Source organism: Camelina sativa, chromosome 7 (assembly GCF_030686135.1).
Source record: "Camelina sativa cultivar CO46 ecotype springtype chromosome 7, ASM3068613v1".
NCBI lineage: Eukaryota > Viridiplantae > Streptophyta > Magnoliopsida > Brassicales > Brassicaceae > Camelina > Camelina sativa.
Window position 1 is genome coordinate 27668708 of NC_141886.1, and position 24193 is coordinate 27692900.

The following is a 24193-nucleotide window of genomic DNA, read 5'->3' on the forward strand; positions in this document are numbered from 1 at the left end:
ATGGTGGAGTCCAGTCCACTTTATTTCTTATACAAGTTACCACTCACTAGGAGCTGGACATTGCAACTGTATAACTTGTTGTAGAGTTCCATCTTCTCAATGATGACTTCGAACGCTTCGGGGTCTCTGAGCTGTGTAGGACCATTCCCTTCCATAAAGATCTTTACCTCTTTCAAACACGGAAAATAGTCCAAGAAATGCTTTATCATGTGCATCTCGTTGACTCTTCCTTGAAACGCTTTGATCTGTAACACTTTTACTGGACAAGATGTGAGTGACTGACCCTTATCCTCTCGAGAAACGCAGTCACAAGCATCCCCGCATTTATATGTAACTTGGTGCAAGAGACCCTGGAAGCATAAAGGAGAGAATTTAGAGATTCAAAGTATGACCTCTTATTGTTTGTACACGTTCGAAAATGAGTTGTTTTTGTACCTCAATGACTAGAGTTTCTAAATGCGGACAGTTACTTATAAGAACTGGCAATGCTTGCCATCCTCGACTTGCGTCACGCTTAATAGTTAACGATTTGAGGTTGTTGAAAATTGGCATTATTGATTCACAGCATAGAGAAAGCACCTGATAAACAAGAAAAGCCACAATTAGAGATTTTGCAGTTAAATGTTTGAAAACAAGACCTTTAAAAACAACCATGACCGCCATGGTACATGAACGTAGACAGAAAAGATATTACAAGAGAGAGCAAATAAGAAGAACTGACCTCGAGAGTCTCGCCAGACAAGTCCAGATACCGAACATTTCGTATGGCATTCATCAGCTTCCCCAAATTTGTAAATCGGGATAAAAAAACCCTCGATAATAGGTAAATGATCATTGTTTGGCGCTGCTCTTGCTTCCATAACTTCATAACGAGTTGCAAAAAGTCTGATTTGGGCTTCAGATAAGTTTTCCATTTTAACTAGGGTGTAGTCATTGGGAACAAAACCAGTGTAAGAGAAGTAAATAAGACTAGGTGTATCAAATGAATAAGGGCCAGAACGAAAACTGGTATCGATTGTTAGGCTCTTGAGGCTTGCATTAGATACGTTGATATCCTCCTTTCTCGAGATTATATCAACCAGGACTAATTCCTCCAGCTTAGGCATTGGTAAGAATATGCCTCCAGGCAACCAATCAATATAAAAACCGTCTAATTTCAGCTTAACTAGACTGTTGCTCTGGAAAATTTTTGAAGATAGCAGATACTCATCGTACAAATGCAAACTGATTTTTAGATCAAGTTCGGAAACACCACGGGCTAACACATTACTCATCCAAGCATCCACTAAATATTTTGTATAAACATCGGTACATTTGAGGGAGAATTTCTTAATGGGAGTTTTACCCTGCAGAGCCAATACTCTATTAACAAAATTCTGGAACCTCCGTCGAGTTATGTCAGAATGACGCTTACCGGGATGAAGAAAGGCAGAGTCATCAATGTCAAGGTTAGGGACAAATGCAAACAGATTGCGCCACCTCTTGGAGATTACTGATGTCAAGGCAGCCTCCTTTGTGGTAAGGAAAGACAAGACATGACAAAGAAGCTCGTCAGGGAGAATGCTAAGACAATCCTGATGATCTCGTCTGTTCTTACAATCTTCATCAATAGGTTGTGAGACATGACAAAGAAGCTCGTCTGGGAGAATATTGCTAACAACCTCTTGTTCAATAGGTTGTTGTATCTGCCTATCTTGATCTCGTATGCTCTTACAATCTTTCTTCAGGTGTCCAAGCTTTCCGCAAGAATAACAAGTACTGCAAATTTCTTTCTCTCCAATCATAGCCCTTTGATGACGACTCCACTGAATCTTGTGCAAGATACTCAAGTTTCGAATACCCTAAAACTCGACAAGCTATCTTGGATAATACGACTCCAATTTTGTCGTATTTTATTAGGTTTAGCCATTGTCTTTTAGCTTAATAATCTCTTTTGGGTAAAATTCATTATATGTAACCTTAACAAACCCATTAACATTTTTGGGGCCAAATATGATTTATGGCCCAAAGCCCTTCTCAATTTAACACACCAAAAAAAAAAACACGTCATCTGCTTCCTCCTTTACGATCTGGACGCTTCTCCTCTTCCCACGCTATAGCTTCTTTCTTTTATTATACTGTATCTTTTATCTTCTTCACCTTTCTTACTAATCAAAGATTGAATTCCAACACTTTGCACGAAAGCAGACAAATCTCAAAACATACATAGATTACCAAATAGCTCCCACTACAGAGAGAGACACAGAGACACAGAGATAATACCCAGTAAATGGCAGAGGGTAAGTCCCAAGCTTTCAGTTCCACAAGACAAATATGCTTTCAAGAACGAGGCCGCGAAGACGGTGGACTCGAGTCTTGTTTGTGATATTGATGCTGTTGGTTCAATTTTATCCGGTTCATTAAATTTACTGGTTTAATTTTAGTAAACCGGGATAGGTTGAGTTAGAGGGAAAAAAAAAAAAAAGGCAAGAGAGAAGAACTCAAACTTGACCGACGAATAATAGCAAAGATATAAGTTTTTTCACTGAGTAACGATATTGACAATTTCTTCATCGTCCATTTCAAACGGAAACCAAATCTCATTGACCCGACGATCCCACTGGAACGGCCAGCTAAATTGCGCTACCGTGTAGGCCCAGTTCGATCCGGTTTCTCTGCTTTTCTCTATTGCCTTGGCCCATACGGTACCTTGTAGGCTCGCCTCCAGCTCCGCCACTTTATTTCCAATAGTGTGATCCGCCACGTATCCACCAAATTGCTTCACCGCCGCATACGTCGGATCCCATCTCTGTACGTGGAGATTGTTCACCGGAGGTGGTGGATCAGGTTGGTATTCCTTGGGAACGAAGAAAGAGACCATGAAGGTACTCAAGTTCTGAGAGACTTGTGTGATATAAGGAAGTATCCTCTCTATCCTCTGGTGATATAAGGAAGTATCCTCTCTATCCTCTGGTGATACTCGTTATTCCCGCTCATGTAATCTGACAATCTGCATACACAAGAGATCAAAGCAACGCGTTTTGAATTCCGATTAATATTAGGAATTAAAATGATTAATTTAGGAACTAAAATGAAGAACATACTCGTTCCAACCGGTTCCTGAAGCCTCGTTAAGAGAGGAACCCTGAATTGGTTCGGTAGAAATCCAAACAGTGGCGTTGTAGCGGTGAATCTCGTAGCCATTACCGGCGTAGACCAACTCGTAACTCGGACACTCTACTCGGATGCACGACGGCGGGATCGTCCCAACTTGTCCGGGTTGGGAACGCGAGTCGATAAAGTCTGAACCGCCGGAGAGAAGGCTTAAGAGGAACGAGAGCTTAAAGATGCTCAAAGCTGCTTCCATGGCAAATCCTTTCTTTGTTACGGACTTACGGCCATGCAACGTTACAGAATAAAGGTTTTATACACTTAATCAAAAAAAAAAAAATGTAACAGATAAGGTTTGTGTTTGTGGTTCATCTTAGGATAGGATTAAGTTGCATTATAAACACATGATTTAATACAACATTTTTGCCGACAGAAAACAAATTGCATTAAAAACACCAAAAGTGGCATGAATTAAATTAGCCATTTAGTTTATATTTTCCGATATTTTTTTTCATGGTTACGATCATATTTTTTTTTAGAAACTGAAACTAAAGTATAACCATTACAATTTAGTTAATTTGTGAAAATTTCATTTTAGTTTCCATTATAAGCTTTTTGGTTACATTTTTTTTCCCACCTTTAATTACTAATATTCTTTGGTAGGGAGAAAATGAAAACCAAAAGAACAATATTAATAAATAACCAGAAATATTTATGAAACGGGTTAAACCAGAGGCTGCTATTACAGTCTCGGTTCTAAACCACCTCTTCTAATCCGATTGTGAGGATGTAACATGATTTATTCATTTACATAGTAAACGGAACCAAGATCTCATTAACCCTAGCTGTGGTTTGGGACGGCGGGTTATAATCAGCCACCAAATACGCCGGTGACTTTCCTTTGCTCTTCTCGATAGGCAAAACCCATTGAGTGCCCTTGAGACTATCCATTAGAGCCGCAGCTTCTACCTTGGCTACATTGTCAGACACGTACCCACCTAACTGCCTTACGGCTACGTAGGTTGGTTTCCATGTTTGCACGTGGAGGTCATCGGCCTGAGGTGGGTTCTGTTGGTTCTTTTTAGGAATGTAGAAGGAGACTGTGTAGACTGATTGTCCTGGTGTTGCTTGTGTGATCACCGGAGATGTCATGTTCATCTTCACCTTGTCCTTGTTTTGACCTTGTATGTAACTAAATAATCTGCAACACCAAAACAAAATCAGTTTCGGTTTCACTAGTAGTTTACAAAAATTACTCGCATTCTGTTTATGATATGTAGAAACCCGAAAAAAAATAAATCTTATTCGGTTAATTATTCAATTTTAGGTTTGTTTCTTTTCTAATATTGTGGAGTAACTTAAATCAGATTAGATTAGAGACACCTATATATAACAAAGTCACAAAGATTATATTAGATTGATAAGTTACCGTTGGAAACCGGTTTTGGTGGCTTGAGTCATGGATTTTGCAGAGATAGGACTAGTGGACATCCATACCGCAGCGTCATACATGCGGATCTCATAGGCGTATCCGGCCTCTACCAATTTATAGGTGGGGCACTCGTAGTGGTCACATGTTCCCGGACGCATCCCATTAGATGGATTCCATGGTGCGGGAGCCTGGGCACATGATACAACCACGACTAGGCCGAGGCAAACAGATAGCTTTAAAATGCTGAAACCGGTTTCCATGATTGAATATAATATTTAAATGAATATATTCTGGTTTTGTTTAGATTACTAATTGGAATGTCTTGTGTAATGGAGAGTATTTATATCTAGATAGATTTTTGTGCAATGAGATGATAAGAATAGATTACAAGTTATTAATAATACATTTGACTAGTTAAACTTAGAACAAGTTTGACCTCTAATTTGGCAAAGACTATTATGAAATGCTTTGAGGGATTGAAAATGGATTTCGATAAATGTTTTTGTCAAGTTTAGCAAAGATTTGCGTCAGCAAAATTTATATACCAGAAACAAATTAGGACTTCTATTTCTTTTTGTTTAAAGGCACAACAAATTAGGATTTCCATTTTTTTTTTAAGGCGCAATTATTAATTGAATGAGTAAAATTGAAATTGTAAAGATGAATAGGAGTGTTCAAGATGAATAATGTAATGGTCAATTTTGCTACATATAGAAACATCAACGATTTTCACCACGTTACACTCTCTGTATATGGCAGCCAAATCATCATTTGTGTGTGTTTTACTGTACTACTATAAGTCTATAATAAGCATGTCTCTCAATCTTTCTAACTTCTTTTGGAAAAGCTAATCAATTCTTTCGAGATTATACATCACCATTTGTTCTAGAGCTGACCTAAAGCCACTTGGAGGCAGGCACTGCAGATTCTTTATCGCGTCATCAGCTTTCTCCCTAGCCAACTCTTGTGCTCTCCTGATTCCCCCACCTTCACTCACCAATCCAATGGCTTCTTCCAGTGAACCCACCTCACAAAACTCAGACTCAATGATCTCTCTCAGCCTTGGCTCCTTCTCCAGAGCAAAAATCACAGGAGCGGTTAAGTTACCTTTAGCCAAATCACTCCCTGCTGGCTTCCCAAGCTGCTCTGTAGACTGAGTGAAGTCCAATATGTCATCAACTACCTGGAAAGAGAGGCCGAGATTCTTCCCAAACTCATACATTTGCTCTGGCACATTGTTCTCGACTCTGCTGAAGATGGCAGCTCCTTTGGTGCTTGCAGCCACTAAAGATGCTGTCTTGTAAAAACTCTTGAGTAAGTAGTCTTCGAGCTTAGTATCAACGTCAAATAAACTCGACGCCTGTTTTATCTCTCCGCTTGCAAAGTCTTTAATTACCTGAAAGCATAAGTTTGGGGCATGGCATTATATTCAGTGAGATGTGATTTAGAGCATAACCTCATAAAAGATAAATCATGTACCTGACTGATGAGCTTAATAACTTCAAGATTCTCAAGATTTGCCAAGTACCATGATGCTTGAGCAAACATGAAATCACCAGCTAACACTGCTACTCTTGTACCGAAAAGCTCGTGAACTGTTTCCTTTCCTGCAATTACACAGAGAGTTTAAACCAAACTAAACATCTTCAAGAGTTAAGAGATAGAATCATCATAAACCAAGAATGAAACTCACCTCTACGCATATCACTCTCATCTAACACATCGTCGTGTATCAAGCTTGCAGTGTGAATCATCTCAATGATCTCACCCAAACGCCGGTGTTCAGTTGTAAGTTCCCTGCATCAAAGACACAATCTGAATATGATCATTTCACGCAAAGGATGGGATGAATCAAATGAATACAAGAAAAAACTCTAGAGATTACTTACTTGAGGCCAGCCAACTCTGCTGTGGCACGTGAGACAAGGAATACTAAACCTGGTCTCATTCTTTTACCACCAGCTCCAAATATCTGCTCAGCCGCAGATATCAAAACCGGGTTTTCTGCACCAACAATCTAATAAAGAAGGATACTGTTTAGATCCCTAGTGCAATAGAAGAAGACAATGCCAAAAAAAAAAAGAGTTTCTTGTGATGGATACTAACCGATAAAAGATTGTCATTCAAAGTCTGCAGATCATCAGCTACTACCTCAAACAGATTTGTCAATGAAATTGGCTGTTTTGGTTCTGGCTTCAAATCAAAAGTCACTGTTTGAGCTTGACCAATACCTACAGGATCTCACGAGGCATAAGCATAAAACTCCACAGATTCTTAAATAAAAATCTATAACTATCTACAGAACACTTCTACGAGACAATCAATTCATAGCAATAAACCCAATTCAAGATTTGAAATTGAGACCAGAATAAGGGACAAGAACACAACTCAAACTAAATCCAACCTTAAAGCAACCAATCACATGGAACCAAAAAAGTTTTTAAGACAAAGAGAGAATCATATACCATTGAGCAAAGAGATCTCCTTTGGTTTTGTCGGCACGGCTTTGCAACTCCCAACAAGATTCCGACCGCCATAGTAGCTGCTTCTATTGCTACTGCTACCAAACTTACAAACAGTCTTGCCAAAAGGAAGAAACTGACGACGGCCGCAACCACATGCCATCATCATCGTACCTAAATCAATGTTTCGAGATGACGTCATCATTCTCACCAAAAAAAAAAAACCCCAGTAAGCTTGAGAACTAACTAATAAGGGGAGGTTACGAAACTAGAGAAGGGGTCTGTAAAAAGATTCAACCTTTAAAAGCAAATTAAAGAAAAAAACTAACTCCTTTTTTTCTCCAACACGGGAGATTGGGTGTATGAAAAAATTACAACAAATTAAAAAAAAAAAAAGGTATACAAAAAATCAAGTGGTTGATTTAGTTGTAGCCGATCGAGTTTATTTTTTATTTATAATATTTGCTTGGGTGGACGAGACAAGCCCACATGAGATTGAGATCATCGATCACTCCGAGGGCGAAAGTGACGAGTGTGTTGTTGTTGTTCTGTTTTCGTTCAATACCAAAGGGGAAGGGAGAGAAGAGGGAAACGATTAGATTAGTCTCCGCTTATCTAATCTGAGGCTGTGATCTCACCACGTGTCACTCATCCAATGGTTTAATCGTCGAATACGTGATTTTTTTTTTCTTCTTTAGAATGCGTTACTTTCTGACGCCAAAAAAGAAAGAAAGAATATTGTACGTTACTTTTCTTGGGTATATTTTCCAATTGTCTACTGTAATTGTGGTGAATGATTCAATTATTGAAGCTTATACTGTAAACAATATGTTTACTTATATAATTAGGTTTGGTTATGATATTGCATACTGAATTGATATCAAATTTTGATAAGTAATGGATACTTTGTTTTTGTTTTTATGATATCAAATTTGATTGTAACAGAAGCAATGATTCAGGATTTAAACATTCGATTTACCATTTGATTAATCAAATTCTGTAAACTTGAATTAAACACCCATAAACATGCTCCTCCTCCTCTGTTTTCTTCTAACAAATGTTTTTTTTCTCCTCATGTGTATTGATAGTAGCAGTTTCCATAGCCTACATATATAATGAAAAAATGAAACTTTAATCTGAATTTTTTTGTTAAAAAAAAAATTGTTTTATATATAAGAAGAGGAAGAGTAAGAGTAAACTTACTAGGATTAGTTATGACGATGAGTCCAGAGTTTTTGAAATTGCAGTTCCAGTAGTTTCTTCCATTAGCTTGGTAATAAAGATTCATGGCGATTGAAGCATGGTTGATGAGGTTACCAGGGGAGTAACATGGACATCCACTCGAGAGAACGCGACAGTCGACATGAGAGCACGCGAAGTTTATGTTATCAAGAAGTGTTGCTTGATCTGAAGAAGGTTTAGCCACACACCAAGTCTTCATCTATAACAACAACTTAGAACAAATTAAACTCACCAAGTAAAAAGAAACCAGATTTGCATTAATTTGATAGTTGGTCTACGCATTTTACCTCTGCGTTGACTTTGGTGAAGTTTCTTTCTGTGAGAAAGAAAAAACATCAAAATGCCACTGTTAAGTAAAATTATTTTACTTCAACATGATGAATCTTAAGGTTTAAGTTAAAAATTTGTGTGGCATTTCATGTAAATTTCTATAAGTAAATAAACTAGGATATGGTTTTAGTGAATTTACCTGAGGAGAGGTAGAGGAAGATGAGGAAAGAAATGCACATCCATGCTTTAGCCATTGTTGGAATTTTGTTTGAGTACTTAGAACTCTTGTACAATCTTTGGTGATATATATAAAAGATGAGCAAGTGAATCAGTGATTACTTTTTTTCCTTTTTATAAGAATAAACTATTAAAAAAAAGAAAAAACAAACTATTGTTTTTGACATGTAATACAAATTAATTAATGTTTACATGCTTTTAAGGTGAATAATCCAGCAATTTGCTTAAATGAAAAGTAACCGTTTTAGCCAAAGTGTCGTTTTATAAACGTACACTTTGGTTTGAAACTCAATCTTAAAAATCTGATGTCAGCTGTTATCGAGAGCTTTTCTTTTGGGTTTAGTGTTTTACCTTGTGTTTTCTGCATGCTTAAAGCTTCTGAAAAATATTTTTGTTTTTCGTCGGTTTTAGGATTTTAAAAACGTATTTCACCATGGTATTCACTTTTTGTATTATATAATGAAAACGTTTCAGAAAAAAAAACTGAGCGTCATTTAGGGTTTGTATTGTATTCCACTTTTGTATTATTTTTTCGTTTTGCTAAGTCAAAAAAAGAAAGAAAAAGAGTCCGCTAATTGTTTCATAAGGTTTAGTGTAGTGAGAACATTTGGGATCTCACCGTCAAATAACGAGACATCAAAACGTGACTTGAGCTGTATATTAGGGGAATTGTTTAGATCCAATGCCCACTTTGTACGAGAATCTTATGAAAAGAATAGTTGATATTAAGCCTTTTTGTGTATAATCCTTTATTCCATGAACAAAAAAAGAGATGAGAAATAAACTTCTATACTATACTATATTAAACTATAGTTTTAGCTTTCCAGTTCAGTTATCAAAGGAAGCGAATCTCGAAGTCTTTTTTTCGTCAGCCAAACTTTATATTGGAACTGAATTATTTGATTATTTCAAGAAATTAACTAATTAAGTTTTCTTACAGAACATTACTCACGTGCTTTGATGCGAGCAAGCAATATTGACACAAGAGACATGCATCAAAAGGAAGAACGTTTGGAAAGCTTGATGTATTCGAGCAATTTGACAACCTCTGCCATAGTCGGTCTAACGATCGGTTCCGGTTCAAGACACATCATCGCTATACCAAACACATCGTTCAACTCTTGTACCGGTGATCCTCTTAGCCGGTTATCTATCACCACCTCTTCTCTTTGGTCTCTTACCACTCCTTTTACCTGAATAGTAAACAATTACAGACGACGTTTTAAAACCAAAGCAGAGTAATAATAACTTGAACAAGGAAAAGAGATAGATAAACTGATACCCAAGTAACAAGCTTTGTTCCTTCTTCGAAAAACTCATCATCTGTTGGTCTTCTTCCAGTTAGAAGCTCCAAAAGAACAACCCCGAAACTGTAAACATCTCCTTTCATTGTCGCTTTACCCGTATCGAAATACTCTGTTTTTTTAAAACACACACATTGAACAAAATTAAAAATCGATCTACCTTCTCTATTGTAGTGGAATGTGAAATTTGAATATGTATATAAAGCAAAATTCGTTGTACAAACCAGGAGCTAAGTATCCAAATGTTCCAGCTACAAACGTCGAAACATGAGTCTTGTCCGGCTCCATCAAAGTGGCTAAACCAAAATCAGAAACCCTAGCTTCCATGTTCTGATCAAGAAGTATGTTACTAGATTTGATGTCTCTATGGATTATGTGAGGGATGCAATCATGATGAAGGTAAGACACCCCTCTAGCCGCTCCAACCGCGAGTTTGTACCTCGATTCCCAATCCAAAACTTTTTTATCTCCTGATTTTTTTCCTGCGAATAAAAAAAAAAACTTGCGGTTGGAGAAACTAGATAAAAACACGTTTTTGTGCTAAATGAATGCTCTGTTAATTTTTTTTTTTGGGGTACCGTGTAGAAAAGAATCCAAGCTTCCATTAGGCATGAGCTCATAGATGAGAAGATTATAATGTGGAGAAGTGAAGTAGCCATGGAGAGTTACAATGTTCCTGTGTTTAATATCAGCCATTGCTTCTAACTCTCTATGAAACCCTCTGTCTCTCTCAGAGGTTCCTCTGTTTAGTCTCTTGACAGCAAAAGTTGTTGAATCATCAATGACTAATCTGTAAACAGTTCCGAATCCTCCAGAACCGAGAATGTCTTTGTTGCTTAGCTTATGTGTCTTCTTCATAAACATGTCGGAGGAAACAGAGTTGAGTAATGGAGATTTGAACATCACCATTTTTCCTCCTCCTTTGACTGCAAGATCATATATAAGAACATGAATCAAAACATAAAAAGAGACGACATGATGTGAAAATTTCACACAGCTAACACAAAAAAAAGCTTTGATTATTGCTTACCTGGGAATCCGTTTTCATAAACAGTGCTTTTTCTTTTCCATCTCTTGTAGAGAAGAAGAGCGATTACGATTTTACCAATGACAAAAGCAACCACAGAGATTGTTATGTAAAAAGTTGTTTCCTTTGCATTAGCCATCGTTTTTCTCTGAACATAAAAGTTGCAAGTTCTTTTCTTTATCTCATCATCTACATTTGAATTAAAAGAAGAGAAGACAACAAAGTTGGTTACGTGAAAACGGAGATAGACAGAAAAAAATGAAGTAGGTTTAGGACCTTTTTTGGTTATCCTCACCAACAATTTGGACACGCCTCACAATAAAAACAATTCATATCTGTATTACTATTACGTATGAAAACGAAATTGATTTGTACGTAAAAATTCATCCGCTTTTGTTGAAAATATTTAATGAGATGTGTAACACTTTATGAAAAAATGTACAAGTACTCGTGAAAGTAGGGTACCTTACCAGCTATTACCTTGTTTTTGTCGTTGACTACATGTGAACGAACTCAAGAAGATGATCAGTAATAATAATACAAAAAACCCTTGCGAATTGCAATTTTTATTGAGCCGACTTTGCCCTCTAAGATTTTACAATATTTGTGCTCACCAATCTAAAAGCACATCACTAATATATTCAAAAAAAACCATGCAAATTGGTACTCTTTAACATTAAGTCTGATTCAGTTCCCGGCCTCAAATATACTAACTCTATGAGATATATATATAGATGTTAGTTAGTATCTAAAATCAAAACTAGTTGTGCTTAAAACAACATAATTTGAATACCTTAGAAGCTTCAGCTGGTACGATCTGAAACGCTCTTTCTCTCAATGTGTAATCCCCATCAACCGTCTTCGCTCTGTAAATCAAGGGACAAAACTGTAAGGAACTCTAGTCATCAAGGCACTTTGTTAAAAAAGATAGCAGAGAGCCAGAAAAAACTAATCTCACCTGGTGAAAGTAAGCATATGTCCTTTCAATGTTCTGGATCAAATACCTCCTTGAGCTGCCCAGTGGATATACACGGATGGGCTCCCCATGCAGTAAAACCTCTGTGTTCCACTCTTACATCAATCAAAGTTGTATTCGTTAATAGCAATAAAATGATTTAGAGAGATAAGTTTTGACAACATTAGTCTTATAGCTAAATATAACTTTCAGCTATAAAGATAAAGCAAGAGATTAACAGAATTCGCATAGCATAGTTGATCAAGATCTATTTTTATGTCCCACAACCTCATGGAGACTAGAGAAAGGGAAAGCGTTTTTTTTTTTCCAGCTCAAAGTTCTCTCTCCTATAGATTGGAATACTCTATCAGAAAAAGAAGGTTCTTAAGTGATTTACGGAGGATTTGGGGAAGTGCGTCAGATTTTTGGGGACACTTCAAGAGTGAAAGAGACACTTTTTTTTTTTTTTTTTTTTTTTTTTCTTTTAAAAATTGGGAGGGAAGGGGGAAAGAAGGAGGAGACGGGAGCGAGCGTAGGTTCAGCGATTCTGAAATGGCCAACGACAATAATCTCTCCAGCTTGGTTCACGAACTCCGTGAACGGCTCGCCGCATCCTCCTCCACTCCGGCTAACTCTTCCGGAGAAGAAGATGCTCTAGAGATTCGATTTCGGGCCGTCTTCCCCAATCTTTTGAATACCTACCTTGTTCCTTCTCTCGGTAATTAATTACTGTCTCTCTCTCTCTTGTTTCTGTACCCTTGCATAATTCTTAGCTTGGATTGGATTTTGCTGGAATTGGTTTAGGTTAACCCTAGGATGTTTACGGTGGTTTCATGTGCTCCTCCTACATCTGAATTTTTTTTTTTTTTTTGGACTCCACTTTATCGATTGAGTTCCAATTTCTCTCGAGTTAGCTACTTTTGAGAAACGCAATTTCATAGTTCCTTGTCGTGGTGCGTGTGCGTGGACAGGTAACGGGAGGGAAGTTACGGCTGTTCTGAAGCTTGTTGGTCATACAGCAAGGAACATTCCAGGAGTTTTCTATCACGGAAGCCCTGCGGCTATTCTCCCTGTGATTGCTCGTATTATCCCCTTCTTTGCTGAACCAGACTTTGTGTAAGTTGTTTCACTAGAATATTGGTTCCTATCTAGGTCATATCTCCTCCTGAACTGGGTGTCACTCCTCAAGAGTTTTCCTCTAATGCTTTCTTTTGGTAAATCAATTGCAGTCCTGCGCATGGAGTACTACTTGAAACTGTTGGCTCTCTCTTAATGTTGCTGCGTTCCAACTCAAGGAAGGCGTACCGGATGTTCTTCCATGACTCTTTGCAGGCCATTGAAGGTGATACTAAGATTTAGGACTTTCTTCCTTGTTTATGATATTGATGTGGCGTTATCCAACTGATAAGAACTTTATGTACCACGAGTATCATTTTGCTCGATGCAAATAATGTTAGAAGGACCAAACTATATAATTGGAGATTGTTTCTTGTAAAACTGACTCCGTGACTGTTAATTATACGTACTATGGTTCCAAAATTCTTTAACTTATACTGAACTAACGTTCCTTTTCTGTGTCCAGATATGCAACCTATTGCATCACGTCACTCAAATGAACCAGAAATCTGTGAATCTCACATTCCATTTAGGTGTTTCTGTATGTCCTTTTCTGGAATTTTGGGTGATACTTGTCATCTCTGTGATCTGCCAGATGCTAATAAGCCCAGAGATGGGGATGGCCTTGTGTTGAACTTATTGGGAGCCAAACGATGGCAACCTTTTGCTACTTGTATCCTTAAGCTCATCTGTAAATGCCTAACTGAGGGGACACTCTACGTCCACGGTCTCATCCATACATCATTTGTCAAAGCTGCTTGTTCTCTAGTATGCGGTGGTGGTGCAGATGTGCAGATGGTGAGTAACTATTTCTTCATAAGCTTGGTGATTTGGTTTATCAGATCGATTGATAGTGTCACTGGTGCATTTAATTTTCTTTGGAGATGGATGATTTTTGGGACATTAATCTGATATCTGATTTTATATGGAAGGCATGCTTTGAATTTGCTTCTCTTATCGGATCAATCCTTACTTTCAACATCCTCCCTCATGTGGGCTTGATTCAGTCAATCATCCTCCTTTTAAGTGCAGATGAAGAAGGACTTCCTGTGTACAGGTGTGTTCCCACATATCAAAACACATCTCTTTTGTTTTATTTTGACATGATTGTGAATTTAAGTTTCTGTTTACCTTCCTCACATTTGAGTGTGGAAAAAAAATATTTGTTAAATTGCTCTTTTCCCCACTGGTTCAGTTAATCTTCTCCGATGAAGTTTCAGAATATAGATCTACCTTCACTTTGAACTTAAGTTCTGGGTTTGTGTAACAGAAATGCGATTTACGATGCTACTATTGGGCGTTTCCTTACGGCATTATATTCCAGCTGTTCTGATGTCGCTATCAAACTAACTGCAGAAAGTTTAGTGTTGGTCTTCCCTCATGCTTTACAGAGAACAAACAGTGAGGAGCTTAAGGTATATTTGGATCTGTTTCTTCCCATACACATGTTCCACTCCAATGAATTTCTGATCAATTTTTTATTTTATTTTCACTGGTACTCTTTCAACGACTTTATGGGAAATCACATGGGATATATATGTATGTAGGCTTCCCTGTGCGGAGCATATGCACGGATTGTGAAATCTTGTCCTCCTCGTATATGGAAGCTACATTGCCTTCCAGAGTTGCTTCATCTTTCAAAACCTTGTTATCAATTGATAGAATGTTTTAAAGCTGTTCTTGTAATTCTTGGACCTGGTTGTGTTCGAGGTAAGACAACCAAATGTGGTAGTCATACATCAACAGCAAGTGATACACCTGTCCTAGAAATTAACGTTGGAAAAAAAAGGCATATTAAGGATGGACGTGCTTACAAAAGGAAGCGCCAGAAGGTTGGTGATGATATTCAACGAGAGGTTTACTTGGATCCTGAATTTTCCAGTGAGACTGATGGAAAAGATGCTGTTAGTCTGCGTGAGATGCTTATTTCAACTGTAGAATCTTTAAAGCCTCCACCTGCTGGACCTAGTCTGTTACAGACTGAAATTTCAATTGTGGCACTTACCATGCTCAGCAATGCATTTTGTTTCTCTCCCTGGACTGACATGACTCATCGCTTGTTTCACCAGATGTATGCCTGGATTCCCTGGATAACTGAGCAGGTAACCAGGAACACCCCAGTCCCGATTCTTTTACTAGCATTTTCGATTCCTGTTTTTATTTTAAACGGTATGTATGTAGGTTGAGAAAGAAAATCCTATAATGTTCGATATTTCTATTTACTTGGAAGGAATTCACAATGTGCTGCTCGTGCCTGGTAAGTCTCCTTTTCCATGAAGTCTTGACATGTTTTTCCATGCTAAATAATGTGTTGATCTTTTGCTCTATACCAGTTTGGGATTTATCATCTGTTAATGTGTTCCCCTTTAATCAGATTTGGATTCACGGTATGAATATACAAGTAAAGGGAATGATCTGGTTGCCATACAATTCCTGCTGAAGCTTCCTTGGACGCACTGCATGCTGTTTAAGAAGCCTAGCTCTCTAGTAAAGTCTAAGTGTTTATCTGTGGGAATATGGACAAAGCTTGGTTTACAAGATGGGAGTGGTTTTGATATTTTCAATCGGGCTCTTTCTGATGATTTTGAACAAGTGCGAGCTGTTGCTGTTATCTCTATGCCCCTCAAAGTTCTTTTCTCTGGTCTTGATGCCCTTCTTCATATATTCCCAAGACTGGAGTAAGTAGATGAGATAAAAACGACATAATAAACGAAGTTCATATGGCTGTTTTTGCTTACTAGTCCTTTTCAAGATACTCTCAAAGACATAGCTTAACTGTTCCTTTGTCTTTTATTCATAGGGATTTGTTGAAAGAAAAGCAATTGATGGTTAAGAAGGCCATTCCTCAGTCCCTTGGCTTCTTATCTTGTCTTTATGGGTCAAGTACAACCCGCTCAGAGAAAACTGCATGCCATTTATTCCTACATGAAGATTTGAAGAAAGATGAGACTCTGAATTGTCTACTTCAAGGGTTCCAATGTTCAAAGTGTGATAAATTTATCGAAAGCAAAGATGAGAAGCATTTCATAATCATAGAGCCTCCAGAGATGGTGAAATTGGAAATGGACCATCATCGTGATTACTTTAACCTTCAATTATATTTTAATCTTCTCAATGACGAGTCTTCTGAAGAGACTCAGCTAGCCTGCGTAGAAGTAATAAGGAGAATTCTTGGCCACACACCCCCAGATATTCTGGTCAGAACAAGGTCTCAATGGATAGAATGCCTTGAATATCTGTTACTTCATGTTAATACAGATGTAAGGGAAGCATTCTGTGCTCAGATTGGTATCTTTGTACAGCATCCTATTTTGGGCTGTTTGTTTCATGGTGACGATGCTATGGAAAAAAGTTGCGAACAAAAGTTTTTTAGTTTGATTGAACATTCTCTAGCAACAGCGAAGGAACTTCTTGTCATCCAGACTCTACTGGAAACGACAGCTGAAGTTATGGTAGCTGTTGATGTTACTAGTGAGCTTTTCATGTTTTGTCTTTTCCTGCTGATTGATCAGCTTGATCATCCAAACTTGATCATCCGAATAAATGCTTCAAGGTTAATAAATCGGTCATCCTACATCCATGTGAAAGGGGGATTTGCAACCCTACTTTCCAGAGTTGCTCATATTCAAAATGAGTTGTTTGATAATCTATCTGCCAGGCTGACCAGCCGTCCAAATGTGGTAAGAGAATTCGCAGAGGCTGTTTTAGGTGTTGAAACTGAAGAAATTGTGAGGAAAATGGTCCCTGTTGTTCTTCCTAAGCTCTTGGTATACCGGCAGGAAAATGCTGATGCAGCCAATACCTTGAACGAACTGGCAAGGTTATTAGACACAGACGTGGTACCGCTAATAGTTATTTGGTTACCCAGAGTTCTTGCATTTGCTCTGAATCAAAAAGAGGACAAGAATCTGCTCTCAGTTTTGCAATTGTATCACTCACAGATTGGTTCTGACAACCAAGAAATTTTTGCTGCTGCGTTGCCTGCACTCTTAGATGAGCTAGTATGCTTTGTGGACATTGCTGATATACCTGAGACAGATAGACGGTATATACTCGCATAGATTCGTACTTTTGAGCAGAAATTGCTAGTTGGAAGTAGCATGAAAGTTTCTTAAATTTACATGTCAACAGAAATGGCTAGAGGTTGTTTTTTTAGTCGCCAGAGGAAAATGCATTCATCATTTTAAACAAATATCTGAACGTCTTGATGCTTGTTTGTTTTTTACTTTCTGTGACGTTTGATTTTAGTACTTTGTTTTGCAGGCTACAGAGACTGCCTGAGGCAATAAAGAAGATCTCAAAAGTTTTAACAAATACCGAAGATCTTCCTGGATTCTTACAAAATCATTTTGTTGGACTCCTTAACAGTATTGACAGAAAAATGCTCCATGCAGATGACATTTTTCTTCAGAAACAAGCGCTGAAGCGTATTAAGCTGCTCATTGAGATGATGGGCCATTATCTCAGCACATATGTGCCTAAGCTTATGGTTCTCCTTATGCATGCCATTGACAAAGATGCACTTCAGAGCGAGGGTCTCTCGGTCTTGCATTTTTTTACAAGAAAGTTGGCTGCTGTATCGCCATCTAGCATAAAGTATGTGATTTCTCAGGTTTTTGCGGCACTCATCCCCTTCTTGGAGAGAGAGAAGGAAGGTCCTCATGTTTATTTGGAGGAAGTGGTAAAAATTCTTGAAGAACTTGTTTTGAAGAACAGAGATATACTAAAGCAGCACATTTGTGAGTTTCCCCTCTTACCTAGCATACCGTCTTTAGGAGAATTGAACAATGCTATACAAGAAGCACGTGGATTAATGAGCCTGAAGGATCAGTTGCGGGATATTGTAAATGGTATGAAACATGAGAACCTGAATGTTAGATACATGGTGGCATGTGAGCTAAGCAAATTGCTGTATCACAGAAATGAAGATGTTGCTGCACTAATTGCTGGTGAACTTGTCTCAGACATGGAAATCGTGAACTCTTTAATCACATCTTTACTACAGGGATGTGCAGAAGAATCTCGAACTACAGTGGGTCAGAGGTTTAAGTTAGTCTGTGCAGATTGTCTTGGAGCAATAGGTGCTATTGACCCTGCCAAAGTGAGAGTTGCTTCATGCAGTCGTTTTAAAATCCAATGCTCAGATGATGATCTTATCTTTGAGCTCATTCATAAACACTTGGCAAGAGCTTTTAGAGCTGCACAGGATACAATCATACAAGACTCAGCTGCTCTTGCCATACAGGAATTACTAAAGATTGCTGGTTGTGAGCCATCATTAGCTGGGAATGTTCTGTTTACCCCCCAGGAGTGTGTACAAGTCAATGTATCTGGTTCTAGAAGATGTGGAAGTGACAGTGAAGTGAAGGATAGGGGGAAAAAACTATGGGATCGCTTCTCAAACTATGTTAAAGAACTAATAGCTCCCTGCTTGACTTCAAGGTTTCAGCTTCCAAATGTGTCTGACCCTGGATCAGCTGGACCAATTTATCAGCCTTCTATGTCATTCAGAAGGTGGCTGTCCTACTGGATAAGGAAATTGACAGCACATGCAACTGGATCCCGTGTAAGCATATTTGCTGCTTGCCGTGGCATAGTGCGTCACGATATGCAGACAGCTACGTATCTCTTACCATACTTAGTTCTGAATGTTGTTTGCCATGGGACTGAAGCAGCACGGCTTAGCATTTCAGAAGAGATCCTTTCTGTTCTTGATGCTGCTGCATCAGAAAATAGTGGAGTGACAATAAACAGCTTTGGTGTTGGTCAGAGTGAAGTTTGTGTTCAAGCTGTTTTCACGCTTCTTGATAACCTTGGGCAATGGGTTGACGACGTGAAGCAGGGAGCAGCACTCTCATCGTCTATGCAGTTATCAGGTGGTAGGCAAGTAGCACCCAAATTGAAAGACCAGGTTTCAACCTTAACAACAGAACAGGATCATCTTCTTGTACAATGTAAATATGTGTTGGAGCTTTTGCTTGCTATTCCCAAGGTGACCCTTGCTAGGGCTTCTTTCAGGTGCCAAGCTTATGCCAGGTCATTGATGTACCTCGAATCCCATGTACGTGGAAAGTCAGGCTCCTTAAATCCCGCAGCAGAGAAGACAGGCATCTTTGAAAATGCTGATGTCTCTTCTCTGATGGGAATATACAGCTGCCTTGACGAGCCTGATGGTCTTTCGGGCTTTGCAAGTTTAAGCAAATCGTTAAGTTTGCAAGACCAATTGTTGATAAATAAGAAATCTGGTAATTGGGCAGAAGTTTTCACTGCATGTGAACAAGCCCTTCAGATGGAACCAACATCAGTTCAAAGGCATTCTGATGTTCTTAATTGCTTGCTTAACATGTGCCACCATCAGACAATGGTCACTCATGTTGACGGACTAATTTCCAGAGTACCTGAGTACAAGAAAACGTGGTGCACACAAGGTGTACAAGCTGCATGGAGACTTGGAAAGTGGGAATTGATGGATGAGTATCTTGGTGGAGCTGATGCAGAAGGTTTACTATTCAGTAGCTCAGACAGTAATGCCTCCTTCGACAGAGATGTAGCAAAGATTCTCCAAGCAATGATGAAGAAAGATCAATACTCTGTAGCTGAGAGAATAGCAATTTCCAAACAAGCTCTCATTGCTCCTCTAGCTGCTGCAGGCATGGACTCCTATACACGAGCATATCCTTTTGTTGTCAAACTTCACTTGCTAAGGGAGCTAGAGGACTTCCAGGGGGTTCTTAATGGGGATTCATATCTGGAAAAGTCATTTAGTACAAGTGATCCGGTGTTTTCGAAAGTAGTAGATAACTGGGAGAACCGGCTCAGATTTACACAATCATCGTTGTGGACAAGGGAACCTCTCTTAGCTTTCCGAAGACTCGTCTTTGGTGCCTCTGGGCTTGGTTCTCAAGTTGGGAACTGTTGGCTTCAATATGCAAAGCTTTGCCGTTTAGCTGGACACTATGAGACAGCTCACAGGGCAATTTTGGAAGCTCAGGCTTCTGGTGCACCTAATGTTCACATGGAAAAGGCGAAACTTCTTTGGATCACTAGGCGTTCTGACAGTGCCATTATAGAGCTACAACAGTCTCTCCTGAATATGCATGAGGGAGTTGTTGACTCAACTGTAATTTCTTCTATCAAAAGCTTACTGATGGCTCCCCCGAATCAAGAGCCTACAGTTCGTCACACACAATCTTTCAAAGAAAAAAAAGATGTTGCAAAGACTCTTCTTTTGTATTCCAAATGGATCCATCACAGTGGGCAGAAACAAAAGAAAGATGTTTTAAATCTTTACACCCAAGTCAAGGACTTGCTGCCCTGGGAGAAGGGATTTTTCCATTTGGCTAAGTATTATGATGAACTATATGTTGATGCAAGAAAGTGTCAACAAGAGAGCTCTTTATTGAGCTCTGCAGGCAGTAAAAAAGGATCTGTCTCGTCGAACTTAAGCACTGAGAAAGCAGGGTGGGATTACCTATTTAAGGGAATGTACTTCTATGCCAAGGCACTTCACAGTGGGCACAAGAATCTCTTTCAAGCACTTCCGAGGTTGTTAACACTATGGTTTGACTTTGGTACTATCTATAAAACAAGTGGCTCAGCGGGAAATAAAGAATTGAAAAGTACTCATATGAAGGTGGTGATTGTGGACTCTTTCTCATGGCTGTTCACTTTATAATACTTCTTACTGCATATATAATATGTTTTATTATTTTCGCAGATAATGAGTTTAATGAGAGGCTGCTTAAAGGATCTGCCAACCTATCAGTGGTTAACTGTGTTGCCTCAGTTGGTTTCTAGAATTTGTCACCAGAATGGGGATACAGTACTAATGGTTAAAAATATCATCACCTCTGTTCTACATCAATTTCCTCAGCAAGGTCTCTGGATTATGGCAGCTGTTTCAAAATCTACTGTTCCTGCTAGGAGGGAAGCAGCTGCAGAAATCATACAAGGTGCACGAAAAGGTTTTAACCAAGGTGACAGAGGCCACAATTTGTTCATTCAGTTTGCTAGTTTGACTGATCATTTCATTAAACTGTGCTTCCATGGAGGACAACCAAGATCCAAGGTTATCAATATAGCCACTGAATTCAGTGCCTTGAAAAGAATGATGCCGCTGGATATCATCATGCCAATTCAACAATCTCTTACCATTAGCCTACCAGCATTCGATATGAACAACAATGAACGACACTCTGCCAGTGTATTTTCTGATTCAGATCTACCAACTATTTCTGGTATAGCTGATGAAGCCGAGATACTTTCATCCCTTCAGCGCCCAAAGAAGGTATGCTTTTCCTTTTTTCAGATTGAAAGCGTCATCCATAGTATAAGATTCTCTGCACTGCGTTCTGCTTATAGCTTCTTTTATATATCTCCCAGTATGGGCATTATACCATAGCATAAAATCATTTTATCTTTGAGAACCAGTCCTACAAAATATGCCTTACCAATAGATTATATTCTGTATTCAGATCATTCTGCTGGGAAATGATGGTATTGAGTATCCATTCCTCTGCAAGCCCAAGGATGATCTCAGGAAAGATGCTCGGATGATGGAATTTACTGCGATGATAAACCGCTTACTATCCAAATACCCCGAAAGCAGGCGAAGGAAGCTATATATCCGCACCTTTGCAGTAGCTCCTCTGACTGAAGACTGTGGTCTGGTGGAGTGGGTTCCACATACACGTGGACTCCGCCATATTTTACAAGATATATACATTTCTTGTGGAAAGTTTGATCGGCAGAAAACAAATCCGCAAATTAAAAGAATATATGATCAATGCGCTGTTAAAAAGGAGTATGAAATGCTGAAGACCAAGATCCTCCCTATGTTCCCTCCGGTTTTCCATAAATGGTTCTTGACGACGTTTTCTGAACCAGCTGCTTGGTTTAGGTCACGTGTAGCTTATGCTCACACCACAGCAGTTTGGTCCATGGTTGGGCACATTGTTGGACTTGGTGACCGTCATGGAGAAAATATCCTCTTTGACTCTACTTCAGGTGATTGTGTTCATGTAGACTTCAGTTGCTTATTTGACAAAGGCTTACAACTGGAGAAGCCTGAGTTGGTGCCATTCAGATTGACCCAGGCAAGAAACTGCAAAATTGTTTTGTGTGTGTTTTGTTGGTATTTTGTTTTTGTTTGTCATAATAATGAACTGTTATTTTCCAAACCACAGAACATGATCGATGGTTTGGGCATCACTGGATATGAGGGCATCTTCATGAGGGTATGTGAAATCACTCTCACAGTGTTGAGGACACATAGGGAGACATTGATGAGCATACTGGAGACATTCATCCATGATCCTCTTGTGGAGTGGACAAAAACACACAAATCAAGCGGAGTAGAAGTTCAGAACCCACATGCTCAGGTTTGCATAATCATCTAATGATTCTCTTTCGTGTCAGTTCTTTTGCCCTTTTTTTTCTTTCTAATTGCTTGAGACAACCACATGATTTTGCAATTATAGCGGGCCATAAGCAGCATTGAAGCCCGGTTGCAGGGCGTGGTTGTTGGTGTTCCACTACCGGTAGAAGGTCAGGCTCACCGGTTGATTGCTGATGCAGTCTCACTTGAGAATCTTGGGAAGATGTACATCTGGTGGATGCCCTGGTTCTGATGAAAATCTCTGAACCCCGCTGTTGGTTGCACGCTACACCAGTTTGCATAATACCACTTATGTTAATACAGTAAGTTGATATGCAGACATAACTATCCTATGAGACTCTTAATTATTTCAACAGTATTCTGAAAGTGAAATATGTGCCTCCTAATCGTAGATCACAGTAGACTTCAGTTAATAATTTATTGGTCGCCTATGAATACATGGGTGGCTACAAATCTTTTTGAGTGTAACTTATCTTACGCTAATTGCAATTGCAGTGACCCAAGGAAATCAGGAGTATATGATCCTAGGAGTATTTGAGTAGAAGCACCTCCCAGTAAACTACGAAAGGTAAGCACTCTCTTCTCTGGTGATTTAACACGAGCAGAGAATATAACAACCCATGACGTATGTCCAAAAACCATTTCCAAAACTACCATCCTTCACGTATCGTAGTTCGTCTCATCAATAGATCACTATCATCTTCTTCATTTGTACTAGTACCGTGGAGCCACTTCGAGACACCCGCATTGCCCCCTGCAGCAAACCTCTTTGAATTTACCAAGACCTTGATCCACCACTGTCCTCGGTGGCCTCCCTGACGTAGGCTGTAGGTAAGCCAAAGCCGCTTGCTTCACCAGTGGGTTCCTTATTGGTATCTCTGAGCAGCTCCCACGACGATACATTGCTGGTGATTTCACAGGTGCGGCTGGAGGCGGAGGTATTTCCCAGAGAGATGTGCACTTTAAACATCACTGATTTTCCCATACTTTCACCCGGGCTCCCCATAGTTTTGGACAAGCCAGAACGTAATGAAGACTAGTTGTGGCGTATTGGCTTCATGGCCGTTATTAGATCGGAGAGAAGCTTGGTGGGAAAATATTGCTGACAATTTTCTCATTAGAAAACTTGGGCTTGTGTCAACCTCCTCTTCTTCAGGGTTATTATATTATATGTTGGTGCCATACTTTCTAATTTTAGATTTTAGAGAAAGAACAGCTATCATGATCGTGCTCCAGCGCATGTCTGTGTCTATATAAGCAGTCAATAATGTCTTAATAATATCCGAAACAAGTGGATAAACTAGGATGTAAGTACTATTATTTTCTTTACACAATATTAAGTAAATCAGTTTGATCTGATGTCTAATATTTTAAATATTGTTGGTGTGAACAAAATAATAAATTCACTGCGGGATAAATTTTTCTCACCCAATTTTAATAGAATTAACTTGATGGAAATGTATTCTTTGTGTAAAACTATCTACAAAACGTTTTAGTGGTTTATTAATAAACGTTTTTTATAGGAGGTGAGTGATTTATATCCCAAATTTGTTTTTTTTTTGTTAAACATATATAAAAAAAACTTAGTTTCGAAGTTTAATGAAAACTGTAAATGTTGACTTAGTCAATACAATAAATAGCTTTAGTTTCTCACCAGGGTG

General features: G+C 38.8%; 6 protein-coding genes and 1 pseudogene across 12 annotated transcripts; 1 reads left to right on the forward strand and 6 right to left on the reverse strand.

Annotated features, from left to right (window-relative positions):
* Nucleotides 1–2: 2 nt before the first annotated feature.
* Nucleotides 3–1784, reverse strand: LOC104704948 (putative F-box/LRR-repeat protein At4g13960 pseudogene; annotated as a pseudogene).
* Nucleotides 1785–2498: 714 nt separating this feature from the next.
* On the reverse strand, nt 2499–3391 carry LOC104702632 (SOUL heme-binding family protein). The gene is made up of 3 exons (XM_010418524.3): nt 3084–3391; nt 2960–2989; nt 2499–2927 (listed from the first exon to the last, which is right to left on the reverse strand). The coding sequence occupies exons 1-3, from the start codon at nt 3344–3346 to the stop codon at nt 2522–2524; spliced, it is 699 nt and encodes a 232-aa protein (XP_010416826.1). The 5' UTR covers nt 3347–3391; the 3' UTR covers nt 2499–2521.
* Nucleotides 3392–3667: 276 nt separating this feature from the next.
* LOC104702633 (uncharacterized) lies at nt 3668–4889 on the reverse strand. Its single transcript, XM_087457196.1, has 2 exons — nt 4520–4889; nt 3668–4291 (listed from the first exon to the last, which is right to left on the reverse strand). The coding sequence occupies exons 1-2, from the start codon at nt 4780–4782 to the stop codon at nt 3898–3900; spliced, it is 657 nt and encodes a 218-aa protein (XP_087313322.1). The 5' UTR covers nt 4783–4889; the 3' UTR covers nt 3668–3897.
* Nucleotides 4890–5187: 298 nt separating this feature from the next.
* LOC104702634 (solanesyl diphosphate synthase 1, chloroplastic) lies at nt 5188–7569 on the reverse strand. Of its 4 annotated transcripts, none has more exons than XM_010418526.3 (7): nt 7283–7569; nt 6988–7158; nt 6629–6753; nt 6412–6539; nt 6216–6319; nt 6002–6129; nt 5188–5918 (listed from the first exon to the last, which is right to left on the reverse strand). In XM_010418526.3, exons 2-7 carry the CDS (start codon nt 7151–7153, stop codon nt 5370–5372), a joined length of 1200 nt encoding a protein of 399 aa, XP_010416828.2. In that variant the 5' UTR covers nt 7154–7158; nt 7283–7569; the 3' UTR covers nt 5188–5369. The 4 variants fall into 4 exon arrangements, with proteins under 4 accessions (XP_010416828.2, XP_087313324.1, XP_010416827.2 ...); XM_087457198.1 differs by having other exon boundaries at nt 6216–6337; nt 7283–7550; XM_010418525.3 differs by having other exon boundaries at nt 6988–7555.
* A 300-nt stretch (nt 7570–7869) lies between these two features.
* On the reverse strand, nt 7870–8956 carry LOC104751749 (glucan endo-1,3-beta-glucosidase-like). The gene is made up of 4 exons (XM_010473769.2): nt 8696–8956; nt 8514–8542; nt 8188–8425; nt 7870–8088 (listed from the first exon to the last, which is right to left on the reverse strand). Exons 1-4 carry the CDS (start codon nt 8748–8750, stop codon nt 8057–8059), a joined length of 354 nt encoding a protein of 117 aa, XP_010472071.1. The 5' UTR covers nt 8751–8956; the 3' UTR covers nt 7870–8056.
* Nucleotides 8957–9611: 655 nt separating this feature from the next.
* Nucleotides 9612–12380, reverse strand: LOC104702636 (receptor-like serine/threonine-protein kinase At1g78530). Of its 3 annotated transcripts, XM_010418530.2 has the most exons (7): nt 12023–12380; nt 11858–11930; nt 11068–11253; nt 10616–10963; nt 10262–10519; nt 10016–10149; nt 9612–9926 (listed from the first exon to the last, which is right to left on the reverse strand). In XM_010418530.2, the coding sequence occupies exons 3-7, from the start codon at nt 11201–11203 to the stop codon at nt 9729–9731; spliced, it is 1074 nt and encodes a 357-aa protein (XP_010416832.1). In that variant the 5' UTR covers nt 11204–11253; nt 11858–11930; nt 12023–12380; the 3' UTR covers nt 9612–9728. The 3 variants fall into 3 exon arrangements, with proteins under 3 accessions (XP_010416832.1, XP_087313326.1, XP_087313327.1); XM_087457200.1 differs by lacking the exons at nt 11858–11930; nt 12023–12380 and adding an exon at nt 11341–11430; XM_087457201.1 differs by lacking the exons at nt 11858–11930; nt 12023–12380 and adding an exon at nt 11360–11408.
* Nucleotides 12381–12466: 86 nt separating this feature from the next.
* LOC104702637 (serine/threonine-protein kinase ATR) lies at nt 12467–23891 on the forward strand. 2 transcript variants are annotated; one of them, XM_010418533.3, is made up of 18 exons: nt 12467–12737; nt 12991–13135; nt 13249–13361; nt 13602–13933; nt 14068–14192; nt 14406–14550; nt 14683–15237; nt 15317–15392; nt 15510–15813; nt 15936–17180; nt 17399–20768; nt 20853–21422; nt 21610–22230; nt 22321–22515; nt 22615–22834; nt 23028–23100; nt 23251–23363; nt 23453–23891. In XM_010418533.3, exons 1-15 carry the CDS (start codon nt 12572–12574, stop codon nt 22762–22764), a joined length of 8112 nt encoding a protein of 2703 aa, XP_010416835.2. In that variant the 5' UTR covers nt 12467–12571; the 3' UTR covers nt 22765–22834; nt 23028–23100; nt 23251–23363; nt 23453–23891. The 2 variants fall into 2 exon arrangements, with proteins under 2 accessions (XP_010416835.2, XP_087313325.1); XM_087457199.1 differs by lacking the exons at nt 20853–21422; nt 21610–22230; nt 22321–22515; ... (2 more) ...; nt 23251–23363; nt 23453–23891 and having other exon boundaries at nt 17399–19046; nt 19154–20342.
* The last annotated feature ends 302 nt before the right edge of the window (nt 23892–24193 follow it).